Source organism: Trichechus manatus, unplaced genomic scaffold, assembly GCF_000243295.1.
Source record: "Trichechus manatus latirostris isolate Lorelei unplaced genomic scaffold, TriManLat1.0 scaffold00023, whole genome shotgun sequence".
NCBI classification, from domain to species: Eukaryota; Metazoa; Chordata; class Mammalia; order Sirenia; family Trichechidae; genus Trichechus; species Trichechus manatus.
The window spans coordinates 7,577,846-7,602,199 of record NW_004443959.1 but is presented as its reverse complement, the minus strand read 5'-3'; the positions used below and the strand labels follow the sequence as shown (position 1 = coordinate 7,602,199).

At 37.7% G+C, this 24,354-nt stretch overlaps 1 protein-coding gene across 5 annotated transcripts in view; it reads right to left on the bottom strand.

Annotated features, from left to right (window-relative positions):
• ROCK2 (Rho associated coiled-coil containing protein kinase 2) overlaps nucleotides 1-24,354 on the bottom strand; it is a 149,511-nt gene that overhangs the window by 79,533 nt on the left and 45,624 nt on the right. The window contains exon 1 of one of the 5 annotated variants that reach the window (XM_023728248.1): nucleotides 745-804. The exons of the other annotated variants lie outside the window; for them this stretch is intronic. Within the exon in view, the coding sequence (XP_023584016.1) occupies nucleotides 745-756 (12 nt within the window). The 5' untranslated portion in view covers nucleotides 757-804. Of the gene's footprint in view, nucleotides 1-744; nucleotides 805-24,354 lie in introns of those variants that run through there. 5 annotated transcript variants of the gene reach the window in all.

Sequence of the window (24,354 nt, the reverse complement as noted above, 5' to 3'; positions counted from 1 at the left end):
GCCATAGCTCTTAGCTACTGCGTCACCAGGGTTCCAACCTATATATAGTTTACTTATTTTGTAAACTCATGTAAGCTTGACTGTTCCTCACTGATTTATCTCTAGAACCTAGAAGACTGTCAAACACATTCTAGGCTCTCAAACAGTATTTGCTAAGTGAATGAATTCTTTCCTTTCCAGCATAAAGTTGTCCATATTCACTGCGTCATTCCCATCATTATGCATATACAGGCGGTCCTCCTTTTACACAGTTCCATATGCAGGAATTTCACAGTTACCATGATTTATGTAAGTAACACCAGTCTCCCAACAACACAGTTCAATTTTCAGTTAGCACACTATACTCAAACCCAAAAAACCAAACCCGCTACTGTTGAGCTTATTCCGACTCATAGTGATCCTATAGGACACAGCAGAACTGCCCTCTAGGGTTCCCAAGGCTGTAATCTTTACAGAAGCAGACTGCCACATCTTTCTCCTGCACAGCAGCTGGTGATTCCCAACTGCCGACCTTTTAGCAGCCAAGCGCTTAAGCACTCTGCTACCAAAGCTCCTGCACACTGTATTAACTGTGAGTAACTGCAAAAGGTACAGATTTTGTTGCTGTCAAGCTCACTTACAGCAAAACTTAGTTCAGTGCTTTGCAAATAAATCATAAATCTTTGCTCAATAAATGAATAAACAAAAGAACAATAAATAAAACAGTCCCTTCCATCATATGCAATTGTTATTGGATCTTGATACCTTTAAAATCATGGACTTGTCATCTCAGAATTCAAACGCTAAGCACATAGTTCACTTCTGACACATACAGTCCTGAAAAAAGAAACTGAATATTGGCAAGCAAAAAAAAAAAACAATCTGGATTGGTATGATTTGGTGTCTGGTCTGAAAACACTGAGAACTGACAACCCGCAAACAGCTTATTAATGTTTTATCACATATTCTGCAATAGAATAATGCTTTCAGTCCCTGGCTAACGCTATGTAAAAATAAGATCTCAGCTCAATAACCACTTCCTCAGACAAACCTTCCCTAATGTCTTGATTTAATTCCCCCACTATCATACCATCTCATAGCTGTGTTCCCCTCCTTTATGGTATATATCACAGTTTAAGTTTACATTTCTTCTATGATGATTTGACTGATGTCTCTCTCCCCCATAAAGACTACTAACCCACAAGGTCAGGTACCTTTTATTTAGATTTGCTCATCACTGCATCCCCAAGACTGTTGGGAGTGCCAGGTACGTAGCAATCATTCAATAAATATGACTTTAGAAATGAAAAGTTTACAGCAAGATACTCTCAAATCTTTTGTGTCCCACTAAAATTGTCTAATAAAATTTACACCTGTGGCCCATCACAAATTATTTACCTTTATTAAGTAATCCTTGGTTACCCAGAAAATGGTAAAATACAACTTAAGTAAAACCTCACGATAACATACTCTGTGGTAATCTCTTGGATATAAATTGATTAGTGATTACCTCCCAGACCCAGAACTCCCAGGCAAACTAGCTGCACAAGTTTGCCCCCAATCATTTCATTAACCTTGTTAATTAACCTCAACTGAATTTTTTGAACTGTCACTTGGAACATTATTGTGGAGTTTTATTATAGTTTCTTCAAGAGAAAGAACTAGTTAAACAGAAATGCAATTTCTCTACGTTAATTCTAATGACCTGTGAGAGAATTTTGTAGAACAGATTTATAAATTCATAATATTCACCTCAATTTTTTATTCAATCAGGTTACAAAAGCCAAACTAAAATGTTTTCTGGTATAAAGTTTACTTTTTCTACAATTAACTGCTCAGTGCATTTTTTCTTTATTCTTTTAGCCAATAGGAAAACATCATCTTAAGATATGTATCTACTATTATTTCTGCTAGTTGGCTGTCCTCTTTTCTCTCTTCAAAAGTCCAGTAAAATTTCACCACGCTTCTGATTTTAAGAAATACACCCAGGTGACAGGGAACCCAAGGTTGAGTCAGGGCAGTGTTGACATGTAGTGGCGTTGTTAACTATTGTCATAGGGCAATATGTGTACTAACTGTTTAATGAGAAACTATTTTGTTCTGGAAACCTTCATCTAAAGTGAGAATAGCAGCACAACTGGAAGAACGTAATCAATGTCACTGAAATGTACATGCAGAAATTTTTGTAATGGTGTATCTTTGGCTATGTATATTTTCACCAAAAAAACAAAAAACAGGTCCTCCAAGGTTGAGAAGGGAGAGTGTTGACACGTTGTGGAGTTGCTAACCAATGTCATAAAACAGTATTTGTACTGACTGTTCAATGAGAAACTATTTATTCTGTAAACCTGCACCTAAAGTACAATAAAAAAAAAAAAATACACCCAGGCTAAGGAAGCTAGCTCCCAATCAATCATTCAATAAGCATTACTCTGAGCCTAGTGCATACCAAAAATAAATAAGACACTATCTTCGCCCTCAAGGATTTGAGTTTCAAAATTAAATTTCCCCTAAAAATAGTAAAACAGGATGATGTATTGTCCTGATTTCTATCTTCTTCTTACATTTTCTATATTTTCCAAACTTTCTACAATGAACGGGCATTAAATTCATAATCAAAATAGGGGAAAAATGCTTGTGAAAACAGTAAGTTGTCATGTATACTGTCTCATATCCAAGTAACTTTTTTTGGGGGGTGGGTTATTATTATTATTATTTTTATTGTTCTTTAGGTGAAAGTTTACAGCGCAAGTTAATTTTTCATTCAAAAATTTATACACATATTGTTTTCTGACATTGGTTGCAATCCCCACAATGTGACAGCATGCTCCCCCTTTCCACCCCGGGTTCTCTGTGTCCATTCATCCAGTTCCTGTCCCTTCCTGCCTTCTCATCCTGCTTTTGGACAGGAACTGAGAAGAGGACATGAGGAAACATTCTCATTTTAAAGGCGAAGAAACAAACTAAGGCTCAGAAAGATTAAGCGATTTGCCCAAAAGGAAATGACAGTATGTAGAATATAACCTAAATCATCTTGCTGTTGTTAAATCGCCCTCGAGTTGATTTTGACTCATGGAAACCCCACGTCCAATATGCTTAACACATGTTCCACTCTCCTAGTACCAAGAATCAAACCAACACCCTGTTAAAAGAAATAACGGGAGCTTGGAAGAGTAAAGAAGGAAGCTAGAGAATTGTAGAAAACAAAACAACAACAGAAAGAGAACTTTCGGGGACCCAGGCTGGGGGAAAATTACATATAAAACTCAGAAAGGTAACAAGAACTCTTAATTTACTAATTCTCAAAGACGTGCACACACTATGTTTATGCCACTCAAGTATACTTTATACTTTGAATTTTCATTCATAAAAAAAAATTAATAAAAACTTTATGAAAATATCTTTTAATATTTCTTCCTAAGTGTCTCTGAGTGGACTTGAACTGTCAACCTTTCTGTCATCAGCCAAGCGCTCAGGCACTAGTACCACCGAGGGATGCCCAATAAATATTTTTAATCACAAATGAAATTATTTATATCCCACTGATGCCATTAATGCAGACATATATAACAACTTTGATTCTCTTGAACTAAAAGAAAAAAATAAACAGCCAACTTCCAGTCAAGTTGGCATTGTTAAATTCACACTGTGGAACACCGCCCACGCACAATCCCCCTCTCCCCAGGACTGCTGAATTGCTTTTCAGGATTCCAACATTAGAGTATACCAGCCTATTTTTAAGTACCAAAATATCCATTATGGTTATTGACATAATTCTGATATTTTAATACATTTAAAATGTAAAATAGGAAACATTTATATTTTAGATGTACCCAGAGTTACATTCAGTATTACAATTTCAAATTAAAAAAACGTACATTCACTTGGAAAGCCTGCTTATATTTCCATTAACCTCTACATTTCCATTCCTCTAATGGAGGAAAAAATTGACAAGGCAAACGCTTCTACTGCAAGAATGATTCTTCCTCTAGTTTAGAGACTTTCTCAGCAAATGGAATAGGAACACTTTAATACTGAAATGATAAAAGTAACTGCATTAGAATCTCCATCTACACATAATGAAGACAAAAGAAACCTTGCTTTGAAACAAAACTACAGCTTAAAAACAGTAAAAAAAAAGAACAAAAAAAATCCATGAAAACTTTCTTCCCCCATATCACCCTCAAAGTTATTACAAAGAGATAGGATTATGAGAAATTAAATAATTAAGGTAAAAACTGGAAATAGCTTATAAATATTTTCCCATAATATCCCTTAATAGTGTAGAGTAAGAGCTTTTTCATCATTGGAAAACATACATACACAGCCACACACACAAACACGCATGCTCAAGACAATACTATTTTGGTTTTTAAACCCATTTTTTAAAGATCAGATACTAGTTAAATTCTGTATTATTTTTATTTTTATGTAGTGTTTGTTAATGTTATTATGATACTTAGTTTAATCTGCAAATTTATACTGGAATGACAATGTATGTGGTGACACATCTAAGGGGCCCTAGTGGCACAGTAGTTAAGCGCTCAGCTGCTAACTGAAAGGTCAGCAGTTCGAATCCACCAGCCACTCCACGGGGGAAAGATGTGGCACTCTGCTTCTGTAAAGATTAACAGCCTTGGAAACCCTATTGGGCAGTCCTACTCTGTCGTATAGTCACTGTGAGTCAGAATCAACTCGACAGCAATGGGTTTGGTTTGGTTAATACACATTTATAAATTTACATTTTTACCTAAGGTTTTCTGCTTATAAAATTTTATATTTGAAATTTACTCTAGTTAGTATCACTTTTTAAGAAATAATTCCTGGATTTTTTTTAAGATACCAGTATTTCAATTAACACAGAGATCCAGTCATGGAGCAAGCTGAGTTAGCTCAGGACTTGATTGAAAGCCTCTCTGTGACCTTGCTAGTTATGCACTTTCATATAAACCTTAGCAACTGTTTTTTCCAGTGTCTGTGATTTCAGCTGTGATTATTTTCTGAAAAAGTGATACTAAAACTGAGATGAAGAAAGAAATTTTTAAAAGAATAAAATTCAAGACAAGCCTACAATCAAAATCCAAAGCAAGAAAATTAACACTATTTGTCCCTTTCCTCATTTCCAATTGTATAGAAATGGCAAAAGTCATAGTCCTACTAAAACAAAATACCACTACCACAAAATATTCAAGGACCAGAAAGATAAATACCAAGCAACAAGGAAGAGCTAAAGTCACAAAGATCCACTAAATTGTAGGCTGGAAAACCGTAAGGCTAATAAATGAGAACTGTCAGACGTTGTCAAGTCAACCCCCGCACTCCCCAGCTCATGGTGACCCCATGCACAACAGAACAAAATGCTGCACACTCCTATTCCATTGCCATGGTCAGTTGCAGATTGGACGGTTGTGATCTATAGGGTTTTCACCGACTGATTTTCAGATGTAGGTCACTAGGCCTTTCTTCCTACCCCATCTTAGTCTGGAAGCTCTAGCTGAAACCTGCTCAACATGATAGCAACCCACAAGCCTCTACTGACAGACAGTGGTGACTGCACTTGAGATGCACTGGCTGGGAATCAAACCCAGCCCTCCCGCATGAAGGCAAGAATTCCGCCACTGAACCACAACGCGTTAAAAGGGCCTAAATGAGGTGAGGATTCCATGGGTGGTACAAATGGTTAAAGCACTCCGCTGCTAACCCAAAGGTTGGGGGTTCAAGTCTACCCACAGGCACTTCAGAAGAAAGGCCTGACAATCGATTTCCAAAAAATCAGTCATTGAAAACTCTATGTAGCACAAGCTCTATTCTGACACACATGGGTTCACTATGAGTTAGAATCGACTCTACAGTTTGTTTGTTTTTGTTTTGTTTTGTTTTTTTAAATGAAGTGAGGAACCAAAACCAGACTGACTGCTAAGAACCCAGTAGCTACGATGAAAACCCCAGTTCCTAAGAAAAGACATTGTAAACAATATGACTGCCCAAGTTTTATATGAAACTGCGTAACTAGGAAACTCAGATATAGCTTTCAATAAAATCTTGAGCTAAGTCCCCAGCTTGCCAAGTAACTGAATTTCCCACATGTCTAATATTACCATTTGGCATCCCTGAACTGGACATATCAGGAATTGATCAGGGACTAGAAGACCCTGTGAGTCCCCCAGAAAGGCAAGCACAAAATCACAAACAGCCATGAGCTGAGATAACGATAGGTTAAAAACAAGAAAGCTTTACATTCAAGAAAAGCCTAGAGCCAAAAACCCAAAGCAATGAAGAAAATGAGCACTAGGCTAATTTCTCTAGTAGGAGCCCTGGTGGCATAATGGTTAAGCACTTGGCTACTAACCAAAAAGTTGTAGGTTCAAACCTACCCAGTGGCTCCATGGGAGAAAGACCTGGAGACCCACTTCCATAAAGATTATAGCCAAGAAAACCCTATGAGGCAGTTCTACTGTGTTACATGGGGTTGCTATGAATCAAAATCAACTCAATGGCACACAACAACAAAATCTCCAGTACCTCAGCTGAGAAGGGCAGAGGTAGCAATGACTGCTCAACTCACCAGTTACAGCAATGAGCCAGACAGCTCACCTGCTTTGCCTTCAAGTGTTCCCCCTGTAAACTGACCATAGGTGGCATTAACCCTTACGGCTATTTCTTACTCAGAGCTTGCAATATATAGGAGACTGCAATAGAATGGGGGCATTTTGGGGTCATAAAGATGCTTGTCTCAGGTAATATTAAAACACTATTAGAGCAGCTAGAGATGCTGTCCTAGGATATGAACCAATGGGGTCTTTGTTCATAAATACATTGTTAACTGGATGGAGTTTCCTAGGATAACAGCTTTTTGAGGAATAAAAACAAAAACCTGAAAAAAATCTAAAGAAAACTGTGATCACACTACTGCTGCTAAAGAAAGCTGTACAGTGTAGGGAGGATATACAAATTCATTTAGATGACAATAAAACTGTCCACCTCTGGGATTGAGCTAACTTGACAAAAGTAAAGTCTCCAAATGTTAGTAGGTCATTTAGCAGTATGGAAAAGTTTTATACTTTTTTTTTTTAATTAATTTTATTTTTTGGTGAAAACATACACAGCAAAACCCGCTCCCATTCCAGATTCTAGACATAATGATCAGTGACATCGGTTATACTCTTCAGATGATGTTCAGATGATTCTTGTTATTTCTGTTCTAGCTGTTTCATTTCTATTTACTTAATCTCCCTGCCCCCCAACTTTCTCATCCATGGTTTAAAATAGCTGTTGACTCTTTGGTCTTATATAGATAATTAAAAAATTAGAAACAACAATAAAAAACCCGCAATACTCAAGGGTGAGCATCTCTACTCTTTGGGCTAAACTGTTACTTAGTTTAAAGGTGATTTCAAGGCATAGTTTCAATTCAAGGTTTGAAGAGCAACTCAGGGATCCATAGGGTGTGCTGGGCTTTAATCTTTATAGAAGCAGTTTTCAAGGTCTTTCTTTCTTTCTTTTTAATTGTGCATTAGGTGAAAGTTTACAGAGCAAATTAGATTCCCATTCGATAGTCTGTATACATACAATGTTTCATGGCCTTGGTTTCATTCCCCACAGTGTATCAGCACTCTCCCCATTTCAGCACTGGGTTCCCCGTTTCATTTCGTCCTGAGTTTTACTCCTTCCTGCCTTCCCATCTTTGCTTTTGGGCAGATATTGCCCTTTTGATCTCTCGTAATTGACTGTTCTAAGAAGCACTTTCCTCTTGGGTGTTATTATTTATTTAATGGGCTTGTCTATTGCTTGACTGGAAGGTGGTCTCTGCAATGGCTTCAGTTCAGGTCAGAATGGTGTCTTACGGCCATTGTCTTGGGGGTTCCTCCATTCTCTGTCAGACAAGTTTTACATTTTTAAAAGATAGTTGTAATAAATAGTAAAGTGAAGCAAGAATACAACAAACAACATGGATGGACCTATTACTTGTGTGGGTTTAGCATCAATAGAGAACTGGATGACAGTAATCTCAAAAATGAAACAATGTGACAATGGCAAACAATGGTGAAAAAAAGAAAGAAAAACAGAGTCTTTGGAAATGGTGTTTCTTAGAGTCCCTGGGTGGCACAAGTGGATAAGCACTCAACTACTAGCCAGAAGATTATGGTTCAAACCCACCCAGATGTGCCTTGAAGACAGGCCTGGCGATCTACTTCCAAACAGTCACCTGTAAATTTGTTGCTGTCAAGTCTATTCCAACTCATAGCAACCCTATAGAACAGAGTAGAACTGCCTCATAGGGTTTCCAAGGAGCAGCTGATGGATTCAAACTGCCGACCTTTCAGTTAGCAGCCAAGCTCTTAACTACCGTGCCACCAGGGCTCCAAAAGGTGACAGCCTTGGAAAAAACCCTATGGAGAAATTCTACTCTGCACACATGGGGTCACCATGAGTCAGAATTGACTCAATGGCAACTAACAACAACAACAAAGATGGTGGAAACCTGGGAAAGATAAAAATAGAGGAAATAGTTGAGAAAAATTAAGATTTCATCTAATGTTCAACCCCTAAAGTTAAGGCGTATGCAGCAAGCTGATATACCACAAATATTAGACAACCCATGAACTAAAACAGGTAGTGAAAAACACTAGGCTCCCAGAATTAGTCTCTACATAGGGCAAATATGGGAAATGTGAATTAGCTCCAACGCTAGAACATAAGTTGTCTATTTGTGAAAAGTGAGCACAAGAAGACAGAGAAAAGTGTGTAATCCTAGCGTCTCCTTGAATAAACATGTACAAGCCAACACCTAACGTCTCCTATAACAATTATTATGGAGAAAAAAAATACATAATGGACTATTTTTCTAACTATTCCTGAACACAGAAGCCTTTTATACTCTAGCTGTCAAGAAGGAATGAAGTACTGGATTTGATTTAACTTTCACTATACACTGCATCTAAATACCTAATTATTTTTGAATTTCCAAATAAAATCCCTCCAAAACAAAAAACAAAAAAAACACCAAGGAGCGAGGTTGGAAAAAAGTTGAAAAGCCTTTACCAACCTGGAATGTCTAACAAGATAAGCAAAATGGTGGAGACACTCTACTAGGAATTTTAATTATTAAATGTGACACAAATTGCCCCTTAACTGAAAATTTTATAAATGTATGAGTTGCCAGTATATGGATGGTACTGAAAGCCATAAAACTGGGTAAGATCACTAAATGAGTGAGTGTAGACAAATAGAAAATGGCCAAGACTGAGTCGTAGAACACACCAATATTAAGAGTTTGGGGAGAATATGAGACTAAGTAGGAATGCCCAGTAAAGTAAGAGAAAATCAAGGCTGTTATGGTATCCTGGAAGACAAGTCAAGAAAGGGTAGCAAGAGGGAGAAAGGGATTAACTCGGTCAAATATGAGTGGTAAGTCAACTAAAACAAGGGCTGAAAATTTAGCACCTTAGAGGTCATCAGTGACTTTTACAAGGGCTGTTGAGATTCCAGAGTTTTTATTTCCAAATCACTGTTCACCGTCATCTTAGTACTTCTGTTTCACTTTAACTGCTGCACATTTATTTAAAAAAAAAAACAAAAAACTACTTCATTTAAGGTGTTCCTCAGTTCACATTTAAACACCCTAAAAAATACCTAGCATAAATTATGTAAATTATGTAGCTTGTACTTGTAGTCTATCTACCAAAAACTACAACTAAATTATACAGCTCAATATAGCATGTATTAGTAATAACAGGAACTTTCCTTGACTGCTTTGTGTCATGTACTGTGCAAAGCACTTTTCATGCACTAAACACTCTAATCCTCACAACATCACATAAACTAGGTACTGTTATTATAACTGTATCTGCAGTCAGAGAAACTGAAGCTCAGAGAGGTTAAAACATTTGCCCAACTGTGGGGACCATGGTCTCCGGGAATATTTAGCCCAACTGGCATAACACAGTTTATAAAGACAATGTTCTACATTCTACCTTGGTAAGTAGCGTCTGGGGTATTAAAAGCCTGTGAGCAGCCATCTAAAGATACTCCACTGGTCTCACCCTTTCGGGAGCAAGGGAGAATGAAGACAACAGGATACAAGGAAAGATTAGTTCAAAGGACTAATGGACCACAGCTACCAAGGCCTCCACCAGACTGAGTCCACTACAGCTAGATGGTGCCCAGCTACCACCACTGACTGCTCTGACCAGGATCACAACCGAGGGTTCTGGACAGAGCCGGAGAACGATGAAGAACAAAATTCTAACACACACAAAAAAAGACTAGATTTACTGGCCTGAAAGAGACTGGAGAAACCCCAAGAGTATGGCCCCCCCAGACACCTTTTTAGCTCAGTGATGAAGTCACTTTCAAGGTTCACAGTTCAGACAGGGATTGGACAGCATAAAACAAAACAGGACTAATGAGGCACAGCATTCCAGGGACAAGGACTAGAAGGCAGAAGGGGACAGGAAAGCTGGTGATAGGGAACCCAAGATCGAGTAAGGACAGTGTTGACATGTAGTGGGGTTGTTAATCATTGTCATAGAGTAACGTGTACTAACTGTTTAATGAGAAACTATTTTGTTCTGTAAACTTTCATCTAAAGTGAAAATAGCAGCACAACTGGAAGAACATAATCAATGTCACTGAATTCTGCATGTAGAAATTTTTGAAATGGTGTATCGTTGGCTATGTATATTTTCACCAAAAAAGAAAAAAAAAGGTAGAGAAGGGAGAGTGTTGACATGTCATGGGGTTGTTAACCAATGTCATAAAACAATATGTGTACTGACTATATAATGAGAAACTATTTTTCTGTAAACCTTCACCTAAAGTACAATAAAAAAAAAAAAAAAAGTGCCCAAGCCAACAGTTTCTAAACAGCAGAATTAGAATTCTATGATGCTTTTATAGTTTAAACATTACTGAACTTGAAGTTCAATGAAGTTATTCCTCTAACAGAACACTAAACAATATCCTGGATTAAAAGTTAAGACAACAAAAGAAAACACTCAGTTGGCTATAGGGCATAGGAAACATATTTCTGTGTATATGCTGTACAGATAAGTGACCATGAAATGTTATTTAAATGAATTTGTAATACACTTCCTCCTCATGTTATTACAACTCCAAATACTAACCATACAAAACTAAAAATAGTAGGACAAAACAAATCCATCATTAGCAAATAAATATGAATTCTTAAGCTACCACATATATGCACTCACACACAAACTTCTGAATTTTAAGAATACTCCATATTATTTTTTTATATGGTATTTTCATTTGCCTCATATGTATGCAAAAGCTGGACGATGCATAAGAAGACCAAAGAAGAACTGATGACTTTGAATTATGGTGTTGGCGAAGAATATTAAATATACCATGGACTGCCATATAATATGGTATATTCATATTCCATGGAATACTCACAGAATATGAATATACCATAAATCTTTCTTGGAAGAAGTACAGTCAGGATGCTCCTTAGAAGCAAAGATGGCAAGACTTGGTCTCATGCACTTTGGACATGTTATCAGGAGGGACCAGCCCCTAGAGAAGGACATCACACTTGGTGTCTTAGTTATCTACTGCTGCTAAAACAGACATACCACAAGTGGATGGCTTTAACAAACAGTCTCTCACTGTCTAGTAGGCTAGAAGTCCGAATTTAGGGCATCACCTCCAGGGGAAGGCTCTCTCTCTGTCGGCTCTGGAGGAAGGTCCTTGTCATTAATCTTCCCCTGGTCTAGGAGCTTCTCAGCCCAGGTGCCCCAAGTCCAAAGGATGAGCTCTGCTCCTGGCACTACCTTCTCAGTAGTATTAGGTCATCGTTCCCCCCCCCCACCCCATCTCTGTGCTCTCTTCTCTCTTTTATATCTCAAAAGAGAGCGACTCAAGATATAACCTAATTTTACAATACAGCTTTGTAAGTACATTAGTCTAAGATCTGTCAGCCAACTTAAATGACAAACAAAAGTGTCTAACAGAGTTGTTGTTGCTAGCTGCCATCAAGTTGGCCCCGACTCATGGCTACCCTATGTGTTACAGAGTAGAACTGCTCCATAGAGTTTTCTTGGCTGTAATCTTTATGGGAGCAGATCATCAGGCCTTTTCTTCCACGGAGCTGCTGGGTGGGTTTGAACCACCAACGTTTTGGTTAACAGCCAACTGCAAACTACTGGCGCCACCCAGGCTCCTTCTAACAGAGTAGCATTTGTATTTAGAATAACACTGCAGTGTAATGAATTGCTTAATATGGTCCCTCTAGACATAGTCTTTGTAACTCCCACCAAATGATTGGGTGGAACCATGCTAATAAGGTATATGGAACCCTAATGAGGGTACTGGTCAGTTTTGCCATCCTGCTAGACTTAAAATGAGCCATCCCACAAGTGAGAGAAGTATCTCACCACCATGAAGGAAAAAGAGCCTAGAGCAGAGTACATCCTTTGGACCCAGGATCCCTGTGCTGAGAAGCTCCTGGAACCAGGAGACTGAGAGAGAGGTGAACGACGGTGAGAAGCAGTGGCAGAGAAAACAGCGGCAGGAGAGACCAGGAGGAAACGGCGTGGTAGGATTCCTGGACAATGGAGCAAGAAAGCTGAGTGTCTTTGGGCAGGAGACTTGTTGGTGGAGTAAGGTGTCTCTGGGCACTTGGTGGAGTTAGGTTTGCTGACCCATGGAGCTAGACTTGACCTGAGCACCTTCAGGCTGAGGCTTACTGGAGGAGTAGGGTGTCTCTGGGCAACTATCAGCAGAGCTACAACAGCTTTGTAACACTTGCCCAAGCAGGGCAGAAGCCAAGGGGCCAAAGGGAGGCCCACCTGCTGGCACGGATGGGAAGAGTCCTGATGGAAGAACTGTATCCTGAGTGTTCCTGAACCTGAATTGTCACCTGTTAAAAACCAAATCTGTTGCTGTGAAGTCGATTCTGACCCATGTTACTTCCCTAATGAACTCCACAATCATGAGTATTGTCTGTGAGTTCTGTGTGGTCATTGCAATGAATTATCTAACCCAGCAGAGAAGTAGAGAGTGCTGTGTGAGGGACAGTTGGTGTCAGGACTGGTAAGGATGGTGGAGAGAGGAAGCATGCCTGACCTCCGTCTCATAGGAATCAGCCTTGGGCTGTTAATCTTGATTCTCCTTCCCCCTTGTGAAGTTAGACGAGGTCAGACACTGCCGTCGCCCCATTTTTACAAACACTTAAAGGGATAACTGAATCAAAAACTTGTTTAAAACCTACACTCTAAATTGTGGGGGATGGGAGATCGTCTTGAAAGAATACAGTTCTCCCCCTGATCTTAATCAAGACTTTCTAAAGCCTCTGTGTATCTGAACATTCTCTCTACACAGAACATCTTACCCTCCTCCTTTGCCTGGCTATTTCTCACTCTTACATAATCTTTTTAGAAAGCCTTCTTACTTATGCCTACCTTAGATTAAATGGCTTTTTCTGAGCTGCCTCATTGCATCATTGCATTTTAGACACTGCCTAGCACACAGTAGGCACCAAAAGTCAAATTAATGTAAAAATGAATAAATAAAATAGATGAATTCTATATAAGAATAACAAAGTAAAAGAAGTGTAGTAATCAAGAAACCTGGGTTATCGTGCTGGTTCTGCCATTTACTTGGCTATGTGATCCTAGACAAGTAATTTCACCTGATATCTAATGTCCTCATTTGTAAAATAGATAATAGCCTAAAATATCATTCAGGTAATTTGTTCTCACTTTTAAAATTGACTACCTAGTTAAGCAAGGTCAGGACTAGCTAGGGTGAGGCAAGAGAAACAAGTGAGGTACTTTTCAGGGTACAAAAGACAGGAGCAGTATCACTAACTTCTCCTTTTGCCTCATGCTCCAGTATGGCTTGGCACAGCACTATTCCTTATATTGCCTTTATTTAAATTTCTTATTTTAACATTTTGCTCATCATAGATGTCTGCATTAATTTTATATTTTCTTCCTAAACATTGCATAAAATATTATTTGTCTTCATTACTGAAGTTTTTGGTGACCTCTTAAATTTTGTGCCACAGGCAATTACCTCACTTTCCTCACCCTACCTAGTCCCTGTCCTGATTCTAAGAGACTGAAACCTTCCCAATAAGACAGTCATTAACTGTGCAAAGAATCACATTATCCATTTGATCAAAGTTTTAGAAGGAGAATTAGGGGGAGAATTAAACTTAGTAATAGTACTAATGGTGGTAGTGATGTTATAACGATGATAATAATAAAGCAGTTACTATTTACAGAGTCCTTGGATGCCAAACACTTTATAAAATCTGTGTTTTAACTGTGTTTGGAGTAACATTATTTATAATAGCAAGAAATTCAAGTAACCTAAAAATCTGGAACTGGAAAACTATGTAAATTTTGCTAGAGCTTGTTAGAGCCATATAAAGCAAACATTAAAAATGATTATTATAAAGACTATAAAAAGCATCAGAAAATATTAGTTACAACGTTAAAAGAAAAGTCAGAACATAAAATTGAATACATGAAAATACATGTCTAAAAATATATTTGGATGGAAATGCAGCAAAATGAATACAGCAATTGTGATAGCATTATGGAGTACGTGGTTTTCTTATTTTCTAGCACTTTTTGTGGTGTAATTTTGTAACTCATAATAAAATCTAAGTAAACAAGATCTGAGCCCCTGGGTGATGCAAACAGTTAACACACTCAGCTGCTAACTGAAAGGCTGGAGGTTGCAGTCTACCTGGAGGCACCTCAGAAGAAAGGCTTCACAAACTAATTTCGAGAATTCAACCATTGAGAACTCTATGGAGCACGGTTCTACTCTGACACAAATGGGGTCGCCATGAGTTGGAATCTACTCAAGTGTATCTGGTTATTGTCTTTGTTTTAAACATGATCTAAAGTATTTAGGTTTAGAGTTCAAAAAAAAATTATTCATTCTCTATAGCTGTCTATATCCCATTTTAAATTCCAATATATTTCATTGTTCTCTGCCTCCTACAAGTCAGTCACATGTTCTTTTTTCTCTCTTCTCTGGAATTCAATAAATGTTGCTTCTGCCCAAAACCTGAGCTGAGATCTTTGTAGGGATTAATAGATTAATTTGGGAAGAATTTACTTTTTATAATATTATCTCATCCACAAAGTATGTCTCTCCATTTATTTAAATTTTTACTTCCCTCAGTAAAATGTTATTTGTAGATAGTCTACATACTCTTGTTAAGTCAATTGCTACGTATTTTACATTTTTGTGGCTATTATCACTTTAAGTGGGCTTGGTCATGTGGAGGACACAGAGATTTTCAAGCTCCTTTAAGAACAAAATTTTAAACAAAGTTCCCAACAGAAACATTTTTAATATATCTCACTTCTCACTAATTAATGATGCTGCTCTGTGGGAGAAAGACCTGGCAATCGGCCTCTATAAAGATAACCAAGAAAACTCTATGGGGCAGTTCTACTGAATCAGAACAGACTCAACGGCATACAACAACAATGATGTTCAAATATAGACTAGGGTAAGTAAAAGTAAAGCTGATTTCCTTCAACCTCTATTAAAAACATTTACAGAAAACTCTCTTAAAAACTTGTAATATAAACTTTATGAAAAATAGGTGCCCCTTGGATGTGGGAGGTAGGGGTAGTTACTAGAAGGTCAAGATAAACTGAGTTGGGGAGTTTCTAGTATGGGTAAAGTTCTGTATCTTGATCTAGGCAGTGATTAGGTGAATGTGTTCAGATTGTGAAAATTCATCAAGCTGTACATTTATAACATGTATACTTTTCTCTGTGTGTATATAGACAGATATATTATACATCAATAAAAAAATGTTTTTAAAAAAGCAAATACATTGGATAACAATGAACTGAATGACAATATAAAAACATCACGAGAAAATGAACAGTAAAACACTGTAAATTCTGTATGTTATCATGGTGCTTAGGCATTTTCACATATCTAATATACTGTCCCCTTAATCAGAAATGAACTAATAGATAATAATGATAAGAAACTCTTCCTCAGGTTTGCTAAATTTCAGTGAAGTTTTCTATTATAGAGACATCCTACAAACACTTTTAAATCCTTATTTGTGTTCAAAGTGCTGGTAAAGAAGGGATAATGTGAAGTCATATAACCTTACACCCTGTATCCCATCTTCCAAGTAAAGAAAAAATTTTTTCTTAACACCAATTTAGCAACTGTGAATGAGAAGTGGATAACTGCACTACTGGATGAATCTGAGACAGAATTAAAGGAATTCCAGACACAAAACTATCCTACCCTATTATTAGAATTTGATATATCACTAAAGTTATTAACATTTTTAAAACTAGAGAGATTTAAATCTTTCATTTTATATTCCACATGAAAACAATAACTGGAAATATTACACATCACATCATGATGATGTTGTTGTGTGCCATCTAGTCAATTCTGACTCATAGTGACCCTAGACGACAGAGTAGAACCGTCCAATAGAGTTTTCTAGGCTGCAGTCTTTACAGGAGCAGATCACCAGGTCTTTTCTCCTGCAGGTTCAAACCAGCGACCTTTCGATTAGCAGTCGACAGCTTAACCATTGTGCAGTCAGGGCTCCTTTCACATCATGATACCCAAAGACATGAACCTCAGTTTTGCAGTCCAATGCTAATCAAATTTAACCAATGAGCTTCTTAAGTTACTGAGTACTTTACAAATCAAGTCCACATGAAAATCAAAGGGCAAAAACGTGTGACCACAGATCACATTAGAAAATTAACATTTATTGAACACCCACCAGTGCAACTACTAGTTTGCCATCAAAAACCTTGTGGAGCACAGTTCTACTCTGACACATGGGAGGTTACCATGAATGGGAATCAACTCTACATCAACTGATCTTTTGTGTGTCCACCACCTCCTATCTTTCCAGCTCACTCTCACTAATATTTCAACTCCAGCAATCTTTTGACTCAACAGAGACCTTCAATCCAGATCCTATCATTTTCTATTGTCCTTCATTCCCATCCCTTCAGCCCCCAGTACCTTTTGTTCCCTCCTCATATAACTTAGTCACTGGCTTGCATTTACCTCCTTGCTCCTCTCACTTAATCATACTCTCCTGGAAAAACCACATCCTTTGTGAAATCGAACTGTCTACTTAGTACTTGCAGCTCCAAAGCTAAACTTGACTTAAGAAAAAACATACAACCATGCTCAAGTGGTCCTTAGCTGGCAGGCAATTTCCTTGATCCATTCTTTCTCTCACTCTCCCAGATGACTATTTCACACCTTATCCTCTCTCCTCAACCCTGTCAAATCTCCTCCTCCAACCTCATTCTCAGCTAAGATCCCTGGATGAGTACCTCACTGAGAACTTACACAAACTCTTATCACCAAATCTATCCATATTCTTGTGTCTCTGCCCATATATTCTATTTTCTTTTCTGCCATTATTGACATATAGTACATGCTCCCTGTTGTTGTTGTTAGGTGCCATCGAGTTGGTTCCAACTGACAGCAACCGTATCTACAACAGAATGAAACACTGCCCAGTCCTCTGCCATCCTCAAATCATTGCTATGTTTGAGCTCACTGTTGCAGCCACTGTGTCAATTCATCTCACTAAGGGTCGTCTTCCTTTTCACTGGCCCTCTCTCTACTTTACCAAGCATGATGTCCTTCTCCAGGGATTGGTCCCTCCTGATAACATGTCCAAAGTATGTGAGGTGAAGTCTTGCCATCCTCACTTCTAAGGAGCATTTTGGCTGCATTTCTTCCAAGACATATTTATTTGTTCTTCTGAGTCCACTGTATATTCAGTATTCTTTGCCAACATCATTAATTTATGTTCCTAGCTATGGCCAATCCTTCCAGCTATGCACCAAATCTCTCATCCCTTTTTGCCCACTAAATGACGACACTCCAGCAATTCTCCTCCATACCCCTGCCATCCTATCATCTCTTCATCTCTTTTTTTCTCTCTCCTTGATAACTGCCATTGGCATAAAATATATTATTTCTGTCACCTTTAAAAAAATAAAGTCCCTTGACCCCACTTCCCATAAAGCTATTATCCAATTTCTCCCTTCCCTTTTACAGGAAAATTCCTTGAAAGAGACATCTATACTAGCTGTCTTTAGTTTTTCTCCTCCCATTCTCCTTTGAACTCACTCAAATCAGTTCTCCTACCACCTAAAATTGATTTTCTCAAGATTATCAATGGCCTCCACATTGCTAATCCAATTATTATTTCTCAGTCCACAACTTACTTGACTTATGAGCATTTGTAATAGTTCTTTATTACTTCTTAAAAAACTTTCTTCACTTGGCTTTGATGAAAATGCAGCCCCTTGGTTTTCTACTCATCTTTCTGGCTATCCCTTTTCAGTCTCCTTTGCTGGTTTTCTTGTCAGTTCTTGGGTCTCTTCTCTTTTTAAATTCACTCACTCCCTAAAAGATTTAATATGGTCTCATTTAATGGCAAATTCATTATCTCCATCCCACACACCTAAAATTCTGAATTCTAGATCCATATATCTACCTGCCTACTGGACAACTCCATCTGGATGTTTAATCAGAATCTCAAAGGACAATATCCAAAACTGAGTCCTATCCCTTCCCACTATAACCACTTCCTCCTTCAGTGTTCCACATCTTAGTTAATGGCAACTCCACCCTTCCAAATACTCAGGCTAACAACTTTGGCGTCAAGTTTGACTTCCCTCAATAGTCCAAATCCAACCAAAATTAGTCAGCAATGCCTTCAAAATAAATTCAGAATTCCAACAGTTTTCACCATCCTCACTACCACCACCCTAGTTCAAGCCACCCTCATTTTGCCGAAATCACTGTGAAAGCCTATCATCAGGATCCTCGCTTTCAGCCTTGACCTTCCCCTCCCCTTCAGATTATTTTCAATGGAACACTGAGAATGAACTGCCACTATTCTGCTCAAAACCCTCAATGGCTTCCCATTTCATTGACAGTGAAGCACAAATTCCTAGCTATGACTTATGAGGCTCTCTATGACCAGTCTTCACTCACCCAATCTGTTAATTCTCACACCTCATCTCCTATTACTTCCCTTCTTACTCATTCTGCTCCAGCCATACTGGTCTTCTAAACATTTCAAAATCATAATGGAAACCCTATACAAGGAGCGAGTAGGAATGGGACAGGAAGGTAGCTCAGTGGCAGCCAGAGTTCTCACAAGAAGGGACATCTGAGCAGGACTGCAGCCCTACAGAGTTGGGAGACGCTACACATAAAGGAACTGAGCAAATTAGTAACTATATGATCAGCAGAACCAGCTTTCACTATTGGGAGAAGAGGTACACCTATGGAAAAAGCGAAAGCTAGAATGAACACATGAGGTTGGACTGAAATTGGAGTTATCAGTATGAACTCATGGTTTTAAATATATACAGATAATGTGTGGGTTTGTACACGTGTGAACGCGTGCTTCCTAATCTGCCCACAGAAATGGACTGGATACAGAGACACTCCAATAGCAATGTGCATCTAGCACCCCAATTTTGAAATACTACTCTTCTCTACAAAGAACCAGAGGGCCTTGGTGAAATGGCTGGTCCCAGGGCTGAGGCAGAAAAACTGTAAGATGGGCCTGTAGCATCTTGTGCTGAAAAGTAAGAAAGTGCACAGGTGATAAAATGGCATAGAACCATACATAAACATTGTATCAATATCAATTTCCTGGTTTTTGTACTGTACTATAGTTATGTAAGATATAAACATGGGGGAAATTGTGAAGTGTCCACAGGACCATTCTGTACTATTTTTGCAACTTCCAGTGAATTTATAATTATTTCAGAATAATTTTTTTAAGTAAACAAGTGCATAGAGACTGATGGGAACATGTTAAAAGGACACAGAAGCCAGTTTGAGGGGGCTCCCACTGGCAAATTGGGAAGAATTTGAGCATTAAAATAGATAATGATAGTAATGGAGTATAATACATTGAATTAAATAGAAATTCTCTGAATCCACACTAACATAGATAGGTAGAGATGTAGACAGACAGAATAAATGTAGAAGGAATAATAAAATTAGAATATCACCATCTGGCAGGCATCATGGTAAAAATTAATTTCAGTGAGAAATATCAAGGGATGCTAGAACTAGTGGTTGAAAGCAGAGGAACATAATTTTACATAGTTTCAAAGTAACTTCCCACAAAATGCTTATTAATTACAAAGGAGGGGAGAAGAGTACCTACAAACCTAGCAGACATCACCTTTAATCATTGATTACTTAACACTATCAGTAATAGGATCTATTGTATGCCACCCAATAAACACCAGTTGCCACAGAGTCAATTCTAACTTATGGTGACCCCATGTGTGTCATAGTAGAACTATGCTCCATAGTGTTTTCAATGGTTGGTTTTTTGGAAGTAGATCACCAGGCTTTTCTTCCAGGGCGCCTCTGGGTGGATTCAAACTTCCAACCTTTCAGTTAGCAGTCAGGCACATTAACCGTTTGCATCACCCAGGGATTCCATGCCACCCAATAGGATGCATTAAGAACACAGTATCACTTTTGCGACACGTTAGCCAAAAATGCATATTCTAGGTCTAATCATCAGGAAATACTGAACAAATAAAAGTCAAACTAACATGGCCTAAAAATAATTTCTTTTCCTGGTAATCTTTCTGTAGTAAGTATCTGCATGTTTCATTTCTCCTTCTAATTTAGTCCAGTTTCAGTTATCACAATACTTGGTGATTTTTTTTTAAGGGGGAGTAGCTTAAATGCATTTGTGTTACCTAGTATTACCATTAATTGCAATCCTTAGAAAGTCCTAAATAAGTTTGGGCCGTTACTGCTAAATCTTATTTACAATTAAAAAAAGGTTGGAGTTGGGGATCAAAGGTCAAGCAGTTGTAAGCGGGAGAATCAAGTATGTAGTGTACCAGGCATACAGCTCAGACTTCTAAACAGATGCCACCATCAGTCAGTCTTGTGGTACATGCAATGCCAAGAAAATTCAGGACACACAAGTCACTGACTAGATAACTTTCAAATATAAAAGGCAAATATAGCTAGATTATATAAAGGTTACCATATTGCAAACATGATCATCACAAAAGATTCCATTTTGTGATTATTCCTGATAATGAAAAACAATATTTTCTATCTTGGCATACTGAACATTACAACTCATTATAAATCTTTGCTCTATGGCCAAAATTTATTTGTAAAAAAAGTAAGGTCTATTTAAGGAAGAATCATATGTTGTATATCTAAAAAAAAAAAAAAAACCTGTTGCCATCGAGTTGATTCTGACTCACAGCGACCCTATAGGACAGAGTAGAACTACCCTATAGGGTTTCCAAGAAGCAACTGGTGGATTCAAACTGCCGATCTTTTTGGTTAGCAGCCACTCTCTTAACCACTGTGCCACCAGGGCTCCTATGTTGTATATAACAGATAATTACTGATAACAACTGCAACTTAAAATTACTCTGGATTATTTAATTTTCCAAAAGCTTGAACCATATAAATGATGCTCACGAATTCTAAACTATTCTCATTCTTGTGATAAACATAGCAAGAAGACTCCACCTCTGTGAGAGAGACTTACCTGTGGGAAGTCTCAAATTCCATTCAGGACAATGAGCCCATTTTGTTCTATACCTGCAGCTACAGCCTGCATCCTAGATTTTATCAATAATGCAGATGACATTTTGATGTCAAATCTACTCCTCCAACTCTCAATTGGTTCTGAATTCAGCATGAGAATAAATGTTATGTATCAAACCCCTAAAATTCCAGTACCTGCTATGCTGAACTGTAACTCTTAAAAAAGAAACAAGTAATTTGTGGACTATATAACAGATATATTTTTACCTCCACCAATGACAGACTCAACTGTTGCAAGCCAATCCTACGATGGAGGAAAATCTTAAAAAGCTGAGCAAACCTTTTTTTAAAATCTATTTAAAAGCACTAGAGAGTCAACAAAGCAATGAGGGCTCAAGGGACCAAAATCCTAAGCACAAGGAGATGAACCTGATAATCAGCAACGTTAAGTTCCCAATGAAGCTAACTATAACTAGAAAGCTACAGCTCAGATGGTGAGAAGCTGAAGAGTTTCCAGCACTTCATAGGACTGGGAACATAAAACTTGGAGTTTTGAATTCACAAAGAAGAAAAGCTCAAGATTTTAGCTGAGTTCACTAAAGGGTTATATCCTAGGAGTAATAAGGAAAAACCAGAAATACACCAGCCCCTACAAAGATTGAAAATCTGCCTAAAGACAGTTCCATCACTGAATATATTTAGGTGATCTGCCTCAATCGTTAACTGACTGCCAGAAGAAAATGTAAAACCTCTCTGAAGAAAGATGACATCTAACTATCTAAACAATTTTTCATAAACAATGTCTAGCAGTCAACCAAATATTACTAGCCATATCAAAGACAAAACTATCATAAAACCAAGAGAAAAATAAACAGTAGACTATTAAGAGACCCACAAGAGATCCAGAAATTGAACATAAGCTTTAAAATCACTGCTATCAGTATGTTCAAGATGACAAGATAATGTTAGTAGAAAACTTTAAATTATAACAAATAATCAAATGAAAATTCTAGAACTAAAAAACAAAATAAGTGAAATTAAGAATTCAATGGACAGATTAGACACAACTGAAGGGAAAACTGATGAACTGAAAGGCAGAACAGAAGAAAACACTCAGAATGAAGCAGGGGGAGAGGGGAGAATGTGAAAAATAGCAAAAAGTCTAAGACACAAACAGGGCATAGTAAAAATGTCTAGCACATGTGTACTTGGAGACCCAGAAGATGAGAAGAACTAGAAAGAAGCAATAAGTAAAGAAATAACGGCCAAGAAATTTCTAAAACTACCAAAAGACATCAAGGCACAATTTCAAAAAGTGCTATAGCCTAAAGTAGAATAAATACAAAGAAAACAACTTCTGGGTACACATTAAAACTGCTAAAACTCAAAGACAAGAGTTGCAATAAACTCTCGTTTATTCAATAAACTATGGTTTATTCAATCCAAGGCACAACAACTGGTCTCTATTCACCTGGAGCAACAGAGGAAGAAAGAGCATCAGGAAGAGAAAGAGGACATGGGATGTGTGGTTAATTGCCTCCATGAACAACTGCCTCCTTGACCATGAGACCAGAAGAACTGGATGGTGCCTGAATACCACTACTGAACATTTTGATCAAAGATTCTATAGAAGAATTGTCATCAAAAGGGGAAAAATGCAGAACAGAATTTCACATTCTCATGGAATCCAGACTTCCTGGAGCCATGAAGGTTGATGAACCCCTGAAACTATTGCCCTGAGATAATCTTTAAACCTTAAACCAAAAATATTCCCTGAAGTCTTCTTAAAACCAAACAATAGTTTAACTAGTAAAAAATGTCTGCCTTGAGCATTACACTCTTTTAAGAACTCTCTGTACTGGAGCAAAATGACAACAGCAACTTGAAAGATACGATAGGAACCTTAGGGGGCAGTGAATTTGTTAATGGGGGAGGAACAACTCAGAAAAGGAGAGTAAGAATGGTTGCACAGCTCTATGAATGTAATGGATGTCACTAAATGGTACATGTAGACACTGTTAAATTGGTGTATGTTTTGCTGTGTTATGTTCTCAACAACAAAATAAATTTAAAATTTTTCTAAAAAGTATGATAACACTGATAGGGAGAAAAACATGGAACAGAACTTCAAATTTGCATAAATCCAGACTTAATGAACCAATTAAGACTGATGGAATCTCTAAGACTACTGCCCAGAGATACTCTTTAAACCGTGAATAAAAACTATCCTCTGAAGTTACCATTTAGCTAAAGAGCAGGTTAGCTCATAAAGTAAAGAATATCATCCTTGAGTACTGTGCTCTTTTAAAAAAATCATATATATTGAGACCAAATGGCCAACAATTACTCTGAAGCACAGATGAGAAGGTTGGGGGGCAGTGAGACTAGATTACTGGGAACAGAACAACTAGAATGGAAATAATGAGAATGTTGATAACAATGTGAAGAATGTAACCAATGTCACTGAACAATAATTGTGTAGAAATTGTTGAATGGGAACCTATTTTGCTGTGTACACTTTCACCAAAAACACAATAAAATATATTAAAAAAAATAAATAACTACGTTCTTCAAACCTGGATACTAGCAGACATCTTCTCAAAAATGAACAAAATGTAAACAAACTATGGTACATACACACAATGGAGTACTACGCAACAAGAAACAACAATGATGAATCTGTGAAGCATCTCCTAACATGGATGAAACTGGAGGACATTATGCTGAGTGAAATAAATCAATCACAAAAGGACAAATATTGTATGAGACCTCTATTGTAAAAACCCATGAAAAAGTTCACACACAAAA